The 14,531-nt window shown below is 34.4% G+C and overlaps 1 protein-coding gene across 1 annotated transcript in view; it reads right to left on the reverse strand.

The window, feature by feature from the left end:
• Positions 1-14,531, reverse strand: part of LOC145986423 (putative chitinase 10) — an 87,401-nt gene that overhangs the window by 8,594 nt on the left and 64,276 nt on the right. Inside the window, exons 13-23 of the mRNA XM_083120425.1 lie at positions 13,975-13,987; positions 12,110-12,182; positions 10,522-10,707; positions 10,174-10,274; positions 9,789-9,920; positions 9,513-9,640; positions 8,867-8,993; positions 8,206-8,391; positions 7,863-7,985; positions 7,035-7,208; positions 6,235-6,460 (exon numbers count right to left, since the gene is read on the reverse strand). Coding sequence (XP_082976551.1) covers positions 6,235-6,460; positions 7,035-7,208; positions 7,863-7,985; positions 8,206-8,391; positions 8,867-8,993; positions 9,513-9,640; positions 9,789-9,920; positions 10,174-10,274; positions 10,522-10,707; positions 12,110-12,182; positions 13,975-13,987 — 1,469 coding nt within the window. The remainder of the gene's footprint in view (positions 1-6,234; positions 6,461-7,034; positions 7,209-7,862; positions 7,986-8,205; positions 8,392-8,866; positions 8,994-9,512; positions 9,641-9,788; positions 9,921-10,173; positions 10,275-10,521; positions 10,708-12,109; positions 12,183-13,974; positions 13,988-14,531) is intronic.

Raw genomic sequence — 14,531 nt, forward strand, 5'->3', positions numbered from 1 at the left:
ACAGCTTTACGACCTACAACTAAGAAAGCCATTTCTTGAACCTGGATTGTACTGCATATTATATACGAGATCAGCGGCGTAGTGCCCACGTAAGACTTGTAAGTCCACCTTACAAGTTGAAATTATTGAAGAAAACTTATTTCATTCCCGTATTTATCGCTTGAACACACACAGAAATATCAGACTGCAAGTAGAACTTTTAACGAAACATTTGAGGACTTGTTTTGATTCGAGTTGTTTCTCTGTAAGGCTTCTTGAGAGGACTTACGTGCGGTGAATGGAAGAAATGATTTGGACTCGCCCATGGCGGGTGTGTTTGCTTTCATAGTATCTTCGCAACCAATGACAGGGCACCCCGATTCTCAAGCACTGTAAGGCGAATTACGAGTGGGTGGTAACTGGCGAGAATTTCTGTCCCCGCTGCGTCGCCACGGTCGGAAGAGATCCAAGAAAATCGACTCCCGTGTTGTTTCAACAATGCTTGACGGGAGGTGTAGCTAACAAAACGGGTGTCATTTTAAATGTGTAAACTAACTATTAAGTTCACAAAGAGATGGTTTAATGTTGGGTATTACCTTCATTAGAAGCAGCGAATTAAACATAAAAGAGGAATATCCTAGATCCGGCAGCGCCCGCAAAGTTAGGCACGTGCATCCCAGTTGCCCGTAATGTTAAAAGCATACGCGTAATACTTAGCGTTATATTTACAGATTTATTTTACCTTTTCCTTTCACTAAGTTGCTTGATATGCTTTTCTAAATGTGCGCAATTATCGTAACCATGATAATGAGTAATATTCTCGAATGCATTTGTATTTGCAAATTGTATCCTACGAATTTCCCACAAATGTTTTTTTCAGTGAAAGAAGAATAAAAATATGACATGACCTTTCCAGAAGAAGAGTTTGTGTACTTAACTAAGCTGTATGCGAAATTTGTCAATTTGCTACCAGTTGAAAGTTGAGCAACAGGTAATTTATTCTGAAGCCGAATATCGAGTAAAGAGTGTGTTTGAACTTCATGAGTACTTGCGTACTACCCATTTGAATGAAGCTGTTGAACAAGTGTACAAACTAACAGAATTGTTCCTCACTGTTCTTGCCTCAAGCTCGTCGGTGGAAAGGTCATTTTCTGCATTGAAGAGGATTCATACATTTCAACGCAGCACACAGACTCAGGGAAGGAAATCTGACTTGGGAAAAGGAGCTGCCAAAGATATTGACCAGAAACTCCCGAATCTATGACGACGTGATTGAGGAGTTACAGTATAAATGAGAATTTTCATTAAGTAATACATATGCTATTATTGTTAACATAGAGTGTGTGCATTTTGAGTTTGAAATTGAGTATGCCGATACATGACTTAGATTCAAATATATTCTATGTAGTTAAAATATCTTAGGGTTTTCTTTATCCAATATTCAGGTCAGGTTTATCTAAGGAAGTCTTACACCTTTCATACAATCACGCTACGCCACTGTACGAGATATAATATTTTGTAATTTTAACCATCAAAAACCAGGGTGCGCATTATACACACATGCGCACTATACACGCGTAGATACGGTAATATGAATGAGGAGAATTTTTTTTTCGAATAGTTTAATTTTCTTGCAAAGCAAACATGACGTTGGAAGAAATTAATTTTCTTATGTATTAGAAACAACGAAAGTTGCTTAGTGAAGTGCAATTCTCCTGTAGGATAATTCTGCTACATGTGCTTTGGAGAACACATTGCCCACCTTCGGTACATCCAAGACTTTACATCTTCTTCTCAATAGCAAGGACAGCCAAATGAGGCAGCTGGCATCCAGCATCCTGTTTCGAGCAAGTCTTTTCAAAGGTTTCAAACTGGGATTGCTACAGAGTATACAACTAGAGTGTGAACCTTGTGAAATGCTGAAGAGTTTTGGGCAAAATCTGCATTTCACCTTTCAGGGAAAATATATCACTGGAATAAAAATCTGAGAAAGTTTAGTTATCTCTAATTCAAAAAATATTCTGACCCTGGTGCACCTCTCACTCAATTACAGGCATCGATGGAGATCTTGGAAATAAGTTTTTTGATTTTCATATCTGCAAAGAGCGAACCTGCATCTAATGATTGAGGAATGGAAAATCCTAAAAAGCATTTTTTTTATCTGCCTGCGATACAAATATCTGTCCTGTTCCTTTCTCATACTGTCTTTTATTTCATCTGACATCAGTGCGAAGACTTTCGCCTCTTCCACTTTCTGGCTTCTGGTGCTGAGAATAGTGTGGACATTACGCAGATTAGTTTGTTTTGAATCGAATTTTGAGTGTGCATTGTAAGGTTCAAGTTCAATACATTTTCGAATAATATTGCCTCATTTTGAAATTAAATTCAAGAGATCCAAGAAATTCCCTCTGTTAAGGTTTGCGTCAGACTCGTAATCATCTCGAAAATAAAATTCCCTGAATAGTAAGAAACTGTGATGCATCCACAACGGCAACATGAAGTGTAAATTTTCTTGATCCACCTTTGAATGTCTTTCACTAATTAGCATTGCCACTAATGACCCACTGTTAGAATATGATGTTTTGTGGTCCTCAAAATGTTCGTGATGTTTTAAAACCATATACATTTAACACTTTTTTTCCATGAATGAGAAATCACCTATGCCCAGGCTGGCACTGGAATCTTGAATCTTGTACGGAAGTCACATGCATATATATATATATATATATATATATAACATTTTTTTTGTTATAGACATGTTGGTATTACAGGTATCCTGTTGTATAAGCAGGAAAATTGATATCATGCAGAATACACCACTTACAAAAGGTGAAAATCGTTGTACTCCCAGAATTGAACTCTTATTATAAGATATTTCATTCATGTCAGTTGGGGGGGGGGGGGGGGTTACACATTGTCTGACTGAGGAGTGCCCACCTCCCCTTCCCCCTCCCTTCTGGCATCATCACTGACTGTGGTGCAGTTTATAGAACATCTGCTGTCACTCCTGAGTCCTGGGTTTGAATTTCAGGTTGGGTGATCAGAGGTGGAAATTTTTGTGTTAATATTCCTGGTGTAAACAAGATCCACTGTTAGGGGTGTGTGATGTGTGCCACATCACAGGAATGTGTGCTTCCGAAGTATTTTCATAATATTATTAAGGCTGAGCCGATACCACTTTGAACCAATACAAATGCTTTTCTTTTCTTTTCAAGATATTAATCAATATTGGTGTGTAAATATTCTTCTCCAATTATATGCATCAATTTAACTAGAAATTTGCTCAAGAATTACATCAGACTATTAAAATAGATATTATGTAATCAGAAAATATAGTTTTTCGTGCAAAATTGGTGCAAAATAAAAATAAAGTTTGAATTTTGCATTACTTTTAGAACAATTAGACTCTGTGAAAGTGTCATGCAGCATTTTTACAGACCCCCTGAAACACCAATTTGTCGGAAAAGTATCGGCTGGTATCGGTAGATGAATTCCAACTGATACTTTCCAATACCAATGCCACTATGCATCGGTATCTGCTTAGCCCTAAATATTATTGAATCTTTTATTCACATTCATTTCTTGTGAAAACATGACCGTATTAGAATAGAAGAGAGACAGAAGTTAAACACACATTCATGATTCTGATCCATTTGTAATCACCTTGCATACTAAAGAAAAATAATGTAAGTGACTTACAAAGTTTCAAACGGGAACCACAATCCGCCTCTGAAACGATATTTTGAAAAGTAATTTTCTTCTGAACACAGTTGAATTTCTTCTTTGTGATCCCAACCTTCTTCAAATTTCTTTTCATAATCTATTATTCGAGATGGTTCAAGTACCATAACATGATTCTTTCTGTTGGAGCTGATAAGACACCAAATTTTAGGGTTTGCTGCCTCACATGCTCTTGGATTTTATGTTGTAGCTAAATTGACAAAAGATGAATAGATGAGCCATGGCAAGGAAATTTGTCCTGGTCGGCATATTTGATTTTAAGTGAAGAACAAATTTTTTATGTGAAATGTAAGCCAGATGGGTTTTCAATTTATTGTATTTTGTGTTCTCTAAAGGAATATCCCTCTACCATACCACACCATATGAAATGTTCATACGTATAAAATACCAAGGTGTAAAGATTTTAATATTCATGAATGGATATAGAAATGCACAGCATGTCATTGTGCACCATCTGCCAACTTTCACAGCATGGAGAGGAAATCAGTGTGAACAACTATTCTTGATAGTGGTTTAATTTGAGGTCTAATTTAGATGCTACAAACCCTTTTAAAAATCACCTTGCATCACATTCATGGTTGCCACTTGCATTTTTTATCTGTTCGAAAACTATAAAATCTTTAGTTAGCTATGACAGACAGGAAAGGATTACCATGAAGATATGAATATATCTGAATAGAACTTAACTAGTCTTCAATGCAAATTATATGATATGCAACAAAGCATGAATTTAGCAAAAGGGCTAAATTCAGGAGTTTCATTCAATCGACTTCTCTGCTAGCATGATCCTGTTTCCATAGACTGATTGACTGAACTATGTTATTTTACATCACTTTTTTTTTTACCTCTTTTGGCTAATCATTAGAGGCATGCATATTTCGTTTTTGACGAAAACACAAAATGTGGAATAACACATTGTAATGTTAATTTTTCATGTTCATGAAAGGTGTGAGGTGCATTTTCCCACCTTGTTTTGTCACGAAATAATGCGAAATGAGTTGCAAAATGCGAAATAGACTCTTAAACACAAAATTTAGAGTTTATTTACCTACACGACACTTTCTGAAGTCAGAATTATCCTGAGAGTTATGCAATTCACATAAAATTGGTTAATTCTGTTATAAATATTTGAGATGCAAAAATGGACCCCTTTATGCAGGAATAAACTTAATATTCTGGTAGCGAAATAAATGTGCTATGAGAATGGATACATTTATTTTGTGTAGTAAGTGCAGGTTTTAAATCGAATTTGGGATTATATTCTTATTTTTAAAACCAAAATGTCATTTTATATACCATTTTTTCACCACTATATCAGCGAAATTTTATTTTACTTACCGCTTTTGAACATGAAATTAACTCTGTTTCTGTACCGAATTGTTGCTTATTTATTTACCAAAAAATATGTTGCTCTACTAATCATGATGATGGGATGAAGGTTGATATGATGACATTGATTATGGGACAGTCACAAACACACATAGATGACACAACACAATTGCTACAGAAGATTAGCCTGACTGCAGGTCCAGATGCCATAGTCTGCAGTGTGCATTTCATGCTGCACCATGTGGAAGAGAGGTTGATATTTGGATGTCTACTGCAAGGGCCACCCTTTACACTTCCCTGTTTCCATAGAGTAAATGTCTTTAGTATGTTATCTGAAAGAAAAACATGTCAGCTCAGCTGCAATGGTGTATGTGACTGGCCAGATGCACACAGAATAAAGTATTATGTTTTGATTGTTGGTAGCACTGAAACAAGGACCGAACTTGCAAAAAGTTAAGAAACGTTGATGTTTCTCTTGATGTCTTCTACTTGCTGTCGAATCTCATTGGTTGACTGGCCTCTGTGGTGGAGTGGTTAGCACAGAATGCTTTGATGCCACATCCCATGTTTGAATCGTGGCCTGGGCTTGGTCTTTGTGAGTGTTCCTTTATCAGTTTCATCATATCATCATTCATCTTCATCTTCACAATTAGCCAAAAGTGACAGAAAAGTGAAGTAAAATAAAACAAAACAGTCAATCGAATCTCGTTGCTGTGTTTTGAGTGGGGTAATAATTATAAAGTACTAATAACTATGGTGGCTTTTGTGTAGAATGTTTCTAGGTATGGAAGGTGTCTATATTTTCACTTTTCAAAGTCTGAGGGCATCGCAGGAATACTTCGCACAGAGCTTCAAGTTTCATAATATGAGCCCTTGTGTTCACTCAGTCTGTTGTTGGGTAGCTGAGGTCAATCCTGAGGGACAAAGATAACCAGAATGTGATACAAATCCCCTACACTGTGACGTAGGTTGGTAATGTGTGGAGCTCTACCTCCTCTTCTCCTTTGTATGTTCATTGCATGTTGCAATGTACATTGCAGAACTATAACAAATTTTTATACTTCACATTTTATTTTAATTGAACTGCTGTTTGTACAATACTAATACATTTTTATTACTGAAATTGAAATCATATGCTCCTTATCATCAATCTAACAAGTGAAGATGGATTCTCAAATCAATGACTGCAGCCAGGGACTTGATCTGGCCATGTGCAGGTTTTTCCTACTGGATCAAAGACAGTTCCTGCTCCACATTGGTAGGGAATAACAACCCATTCTCCTCCTTGGTTGGTGCACTGGTAGTACTTATTGCAGTCATTTGGATCAGGATTGAAACCTTCCTCTTTGCAAATTTCACTTGGTGCAGGTGTTGGACCACTTGTTGTGGTGGTGGTAGTTGTAGATGGTGTCTGTGGATTACAAAATTTCTCTAAGTATTCATATGCACATAGAGTAAAATAATGTTTACATTAACATATGCATATTTCTATTGCTCCAATGTTCATAACAATCACTGTTTCTATACATTAGAAACAAAACAAACTTGCGGATAATGTAGAATATATTTTGCTAAACATTAAAAAATATAGTAAATATGATACAATAAACTAATATGACACCTCATGTAAATTATAGGTTCTGCAGGTATGATGTTATATTATGTGGAGTGACTTGTGTGTGCTATTAAATACTGATTGTAAAGATGGAAAAATGTTTTGCATATCTTTAGAATTTACAAACCGTTTCAGACAAACCAGATTTTGGTTAAACATAGTTCAGAAAATTAAAAATTGTATTTCCAGAAACATTGAATAGTTACCTGATTTCTGTAATTTAAAAAATCCAAAAATATCCATACATAATGTTCCACTTACAAATGATCATGAAATTCCTTCTCTTGAAATGTTTGTTTTGTCATTCTTTGAAACATAAGTGATAAATATAAAGCATCTCAATGAAATAATGAGAATCTCATGTACTCACAGTCTCTGAAGGGTCTGGTGTTGTGGTTGAGGGTCTTGGCACTTCACCAACAACAATGCTGCTTATTGTAGTCAACAATGGATTTGCTATGTCCCCACAGTTTGCGTGGAAGTCATCTGTCTCCAATGACCACACCATGACACCTGCAAGGTTGTGCTCATTCACGTAGTTGGACTAATCAAGCAGAAAAAGAAATCATGCACATGTAATATAATATTCATGAGGTAATGAATATGTAATACTTCTTTGTCTTTAAGTCCTACTTACAAGAACTTATATTTAGTAGTATTTAGGCACTTCGTATGAGACTCGCTAATCTGCCACAAGCTTTCTTTCATTACTTTTACAATCAAATTTAAGCTAGACTAAGGATATAAATAATTACTTAAAAATGTTAGTATTTTTTTACAATTGTCTTATACACTGTAAAAATTTAATACAGGATACCAAGATTTATATATTAATTAGAGTCTGCAAAAGGTAAAGGTGAAGTTCCCCATATCACTGTGCCATTTAGGAGATTAGATTTAATAACTATAGAATCTATCCTAGCAGAGCCTTACTCAATTTTAGTGCACTATATATTTCAAGATAAAAGAGGAACCAACTATTAACTTGTGTGTTGTATTTGAAATTAACATTAAAACATTAATGTTGTATATTCATTCACTAATTACTGCTACTTGTTTAATTCTAACACATGCAACATGTTGATGTTTTTACATTATTTCTTAGTTGCAGTTCCATTTGAAACACCATACACATATTACCTATACAGGTAAAAACATGTTCATTTTTACATATGAGAAAGCTCTATCTGAAACTAACCTTGAGTGTGACAGCTTCAATATCATCAAAGCCAATCCATTGGTCTCCCTTGTAAATGTAAGGCACTTGGTAATGTTCGTCTCTCACCAGAGTCCAGCCTCCTTGTTGAATCAGTACACAGATCTGTAATGAAGGGAATTCATTTTACGTTTAACAGTGAATGTCAGAAGTTCAGCCAAAATATGCAGTTAGTTTCCATGTTGTAAACAGTACATATATGTTTTTTGTCAGCTACATTTAAGAGCTGAAAAATTACAGTAAGCATAAATGTTAGTAATACTGAACTGAAATTCTAAGTGATTATTGTTACATATTCCTTTGAATTTAATATAATATAATGTACCTCGTTGTATCCCAGGAAGCCAGCCTCCCTTGTGTAAGGTCCAGCAGTGCAGGGCTTTGAACCAGGGACTCCAAATCCATTTTCATTAGGGTCCTCCAGAGTGAAGCATCTTCCATACAAGGGGATTCCCATGTTGATCTTCTCGGGTGCGGCTCCCAGGCTGATCCAGTAGTTAACGCTGAAATTCTATTGAAAAAATGGCCATTGTAAGTAATTCGAGATAGATTTCATGTTTATGAAATACATTATTGACTTTCTATGACAATATGTAAGTAAATTTTCTATTTTATATGACTGGAGGCAATTTTAATAATGCTGCTATTTAGATTGCATAACATGAACTGAGAATTCTTTTTTCAATTAAAATCATAAGTTTAGTAAAACAATGTATTTTTTATGGTTGGGGGCTGTAATTCGGTTTATCTGTTGTGTCAAAGGTATGCATACAGATCTAAAAATGGATTATATAACCAGATTTTAAGAAATGATATGAGAGTGATGTAAAAAATTGTTATATTTTAGTTACTACACATAACATTAATGTTTTCAACACTAATAATAACATGATTTAGAAAATATACTTCCATAATTTAAATAATCCTATTTAAGCCTTGGTAATTAATGGATTAATGCCATTGTCTTAATGTTTTATTTTACATACTGTGTTGTAGTAAGTGTTGTTTCCTTCATCATATTCAGGGTTTCCGTACATTGGGGAATTGAGTCCAGTGAGTCCATCAAAGGCTCCATGGTAATCGTAGCTCATCAGGTTGATGTAATCCAAAGACCTGGAAGGACATAAGAAATCACACAATCCAAATTTCAAATATTCTCAACACCATGCTATGACAGTAAGATTTCACAAATTTACAGTATTTAAGGAAAAAAATCACGATTTTCTCTTTTGGTATAGATAATATGATTAGTAGTACTCAAATGGTAAAAGTTTCAGTTCACACATTCCAGTAATGTTGAAAATGTATTATTTATTTTAATTTTTTTTTATATTACATACTGAATAGTTTTACAACAGAAATATATTCATTATAACATATTTTAATTGGAATAAATAGAATATGATATAGTATTATTTTGCATGGCTGCATATAGAACTTGAAAATATCAAACTCATCATTTTATATTTTATCATGCACATGTGTTACATTTTTTCATCTATAAATGGCAAACAAATTAAATTTTATTCATTTTTTGGTGCACTTAGTTAATAACTATTTGAGTAATGGTGAAACTAAATAATTGCATAGGTAATATTACAAGGGGAGAAAAATGGAAGACTAGCTGCTTACTCTGACATTGATGGCACATCATATGAAACATCAATGGTTCCCTTTCCTGCTGATACAGCTGCAGTCAACAGTAAGCCTTCTGGCTCAAGAGCAGCCCTGAGCTCCTTTAGAAGGGCTGCATAGTTTGCCTGGAAGACAGAATTTTGGGGATACTTTCAGATGTATTTCCTAAAATATACATAACTTATAAATTATGAAACTCAAAACTCATAACATGTAATAATATTCTCAAATTTTTGCATTTTTTAGCAGAGAATAAATTAGGTTGCCACTTACCTTGTCTTCGGCCTTTCCACCTCTTGCAGAGGGATACTCCCAATCAATGTCCAGTCCATCAAAATCATACTTCTTTAGAAAGTCAATGGCATTTGTGATGAATTTGCTCCTACCGGCAGCAGAGGATGACATCTGAAGTTAAAATGTATAAATGCATTCTTATAATATGAGATAGAAAATTGAAGTTATTGGTATGTTGAGTTTTCAGAAATATGTGTTTAAAAATTTAAGTAAGTTAAAACTTACAGGGATTTTAGTAATTGAGAAGGATCGGTTTCATATAGATATTAGAAAAATTCTGTTTATTAGATATATTTTCTCTTATTTTGAACATTTTTTTTAAAATTTTAAATTGTATACAATGGGACCTCTAATTACTACTTACAGTAGAATACTTAGGAGAGCCTTCGTTCCATCCACCAATGGCCAGAAGTGTTTTCAGGTTTGGATTTTGCTTTTTAAGTCCTGTGAATCTTGTGTATGCACCTATTTCAGAAAAAGAAAGAAAATGTTTAACTTGTAAATTTAATTACTTAAAGACCCAGTATATTCTATGTTTATTGCAATATTTTTATACTGCATGGATTATATGAAAACAAAATTAAAGTATATAGTCCATGAATTTTTTTGCTTTGTTTTTTAATGTGAGTATTTTATTATTTAGTACTAATTTTCTTTATGAAGTTTTCAACATGAATTATTCATTACTTTCTCCAGCCAATGAGCTTATTACCTTTTCCCCAGTTGTCTGGAAGATCATTCCAGGCATCAAGAGCCACCATGATACCTTCGGAGTTGAGCCCAGCAAATCCATAGATAACGTGAGTGCACAGGAATGGGTCAATGTTTTCTACGTCATATTTTCCTCCTTCTGGCCTGTAAACAGCCCAGCTGCCATAGTAACACACCAAGTTCTTCCCTGTAAAGAAGCACAAATTTTACTGACTGACTAATTGTGTAGTCAGAAGAGCACAAATTGATGCTTAACCTCAACAGTATATTGGTGATTTTCTCAATATCAACTATGAACAGTCTGTAATTTGCATCCAATACTGTTCTTATGAATACAGTGCATTCAGAAAGTGACTGTGCACCTATAACATCTGTAATATATATTGAATACATGTTATTCCATGAACTCGTATTATGCTGTTATGCAAGGGTTCATACTCCAGAGTTGTGTAAGGTTAGTATCAGATTTTGTAGTTCATTGTCACACTTAAGCATGATACAAGAGATGGTTTTGACTTTGGAGTGTTATAGATAATGAGTGAGAACTGTCTTTCTGTTTCCTTGCTTCATCTGCATCAACTAAAAATGACCATGAAAAGTAAGTTGCTATTATAACCGATTCAATGCTTTTCTAATGATTACTGTAAAAGTAAGTCTAAAATAAATTTTACTGTTCTATGCATGACAGGTGCACAGTTACTTTCTGAAAGAATTGTATTAAGCAAACTGTATATACATATTGCTTTTTTAATAAATACTTAAAAATACCATTTTTATAATATAAATTTCAACAACACGTTTTTCATCCTATTTGATTGCTTAATGTTTTTTTGTTACTCTTATGGTTAATCATAATGTGGCATGACTGGATAATATCAAAGGTCAAATACTTATTATTCTCTGCCATTTAAATATACCATTAGAATCATTTGGGGAGACACAATACATTTGAGTATATCATTCAATTCCCATATTTTTTTCTATTTTATATCACATTGGTCGACTATTGGCTATCAGCACTGTATTGGTAAATTTTATATCAATCAGAGGGTCCAAGTGACATGGAAACCTAGAAAAGTCATGAATTCTACCTATGAATGACAAAGTAATTGAAAAGTCTGGGAATTTCAGAAAAAAAATCTCCAAAATCTGAAAACGTCAAAGATTATAGTACCATTATTGTAACTCTGCTGAATATGGATGTTGACAGTATTTGTAAGTATTTGTAATGTTTTTCTAAAATTGCAACTACTCTAGGTTTTCTTGTATTTCTACTCTAAAAATGTACTGTAGACAGAGTTATAATGCATTAAAACATTCCATAGTGTTATGGGAATGTATTTCAAAGTGCCTGGCAAATGAGATGAAATTCCATATCAGTTCCAGTAAATTTTCTTTATGGTCACATCCCTATTAGTCAGTAAATTTATCATTTTGAACGTATTTTGTCTTTTAATGTGTAACACACACATATTTGCATGTTTTTTCATATGTTCTCCATTGAATCTTCAGTTATTGAATTCTTTCTATTTCTTTCTTGAAATGTTTTAGAGCAAGATACAAATATTGAAGGTTAATATATGGTTTACCATCCACAGATGAGAGAGAACATGCTGCCAGAAAAGCAAGGAAACCAAGCACAGCTAAAATCTTCATCTTTCCCTGAAAAACAGAAAACAAATAATTCCATAAATTTAAATTCTAATGGAATAATATTGTACAACCTGTATCAAATGCACATATTTATTGATTTGCTTTATATATTTCATTATATAATGTGTAATTTTTTCAGGACCACAGATAGAATTCGGGGCCTGGAACAAACTTAATTTTGGAGTCTTCTAAACCATGAGACAGGTTGACAGCAACAGTTCACATGCTGAGACCCAAAATAGAAAATAGTTCCATGAGGACAGGCATAGGCGTAACTTGGTGAGAGGCCGGAGGGGTGCTTTCCCCCCAAATTTTCGGGTTTATTAAAATTTACAAGTTAGAGGACTTGAGGAGTAAAGAAATAAAGACTAATATTTGTAATTTCACAAATGTCACAGTTATTTAGCAAATATTCCTGGATGCTGTTTTTATGGAATGGAAAACATTCTGAGTCTCTTCCCCCAAAGTTAAGCTCCAGATTTGATTCTACCACCTCAAAATTAGGCCCCAAGTCTGATTCTGTCCCCTCAAAATTAGATCGAAGTATAATTATGCTTCCTAAAAATTAGGCCCAGTTTAATTCTGCACCCTCAAAATTATGCCCAAGTTTAATTCTGTGCACTGAAAATTAGACCCAGTGTGATTCTGTCCCCTCAAAACTAGGACCCGTTATGACTGCACCCTCAAAATTAGGCCCTAGTTTAATTCTGCCCCCTCAAAATTAGGTCTAGTTTAATTCTGCACCCTCAAAATTATGCCCAGTTTAATTCTGCACCCTCAAAATTAGGCCCAGTTTAATTCTGCCCCCTCAAAATTAGGCACCGTTTAATTCTGCCCCCTCAAATTTAAGTCCCAAGTTACGCCCCTGGGGACAGGTTTTATTCTGACACAACACTCTACTTGCAATATATTGCTATTTAATATGTAATGTGTAGACAAAACAACACATGCAATAACAGATACAAACTCAATCAATTGAATCACTGAACAGGCAAACTTGGAACCTTAGATTTGCCCACTGGCAGTCAGCTACACATAAGAAACAAAGAAGAGGCGAAATTAACATGGTTATTGAACACACAAAGCTGCTGTTTTGTTTCATGGTAGTGTTGATAACTGTAGTATCTTAAACTATACATAATGTGGTAGCATTTTGCCTCCCACAGACGTACTCTGAACAAGGGAGATTTTTAAATAGGTTTAAAAGATTTACCGATGATATGTCAGTATGGAATTACAATTACCGAATTTGTGTACCTAATTTGTGGATGTGTTTTGCATGATGGAAGAGTTCCGCCATGAGAGAGTACAACTAACCTCGGATAATGTCAAAAATGGAATTGTGTAAACTACAAATAACAAAACAAAAGTACTTTGAATAGAAGCTGTGAAAAACACAAGTACATTTTCAGAAATTTAAATGTTATGAGTTGTTTCTGAGGCAGAGTGTTTACACATTACCCCACACCTTTCAATATGCATATGTAACTACCGATTACATGCAGCAAAAACACACACACACATCAGAATAATAGCTGCAGACTTCTATGATCAGCATGAGAATTGAATCCACTCTCCCCCACAGCTTAATTGGGTACGTGGCTGCATGATGTATGCAAATGTTTTTATTCTTTCAGAATGGATTTTTCTGAAATAACATTTTTTAAAGAAAAGAAAACTAAATTGAACATACAGATTGCAAAATGAATAGTGAAGCATAGTTCAAGCACTGGCATTCTAAGGTTATTACCTTGCTCTCATCATTTAAAAGAGAAATTGAATTCTTAATAAAGATGCTTACCTCTTGTAGTGAGCTTCTTCACTGCTTATCGTTGAATATTCCTGTCTTTATATACAACTTCTGAACACAGGTTTCTACATTCCCATGGCTCAAGGAATTGGTCCATGTGAACCTAGATAAGCATTTCACCTGTTCAAATGTTGATAGAAGAAATTCTAACATGCCAATGTCATGTGAAGGGTAAAGAAATGTTGCATCTTATATTAGTTCAAGTAGATAAGTATAGGTAATTAGATAAATATCATTTACGGAATGGAAGCTATGAGGGATTTTGGGTTTGATTCCCTGTTGAGGAACTTTTGAGTACAAAGTTTTGCTTGTAAAAGATGGTATGAATTTTTGAAATGTTGGTTTTGCTAGCTGTCCCCAAACTGGGCTAGTGTTCATTCAGTTTATCAGTCTGCCTTGTGTTTGGGGGAATTGGTGACATTTATTATTCCCACAGTGTCCCAGTGTTTCTGCAAAATGAAGGAAGCATATTACATCTTTTGAGTACAATCTGCAGTTAAATAAAATTTCTGAAAAAAAATATTTGTTATTATTTTCCCCACAATAAG

The sequence above is a fragment of the Lepisma saccharinum genome, chromosome 1, assembly GCF_977018435.1.
Source record: "Lepisma saccharinum chromosome 1, izLepSacc3.1, whole genome shotgun sequence".
Lineage (NCBI taxonomy): Eukaryota > Metazoa > Arthropoda > Insecta > Zygentoma > Lepismatidae > Lepisma > Lepisma saccharinum.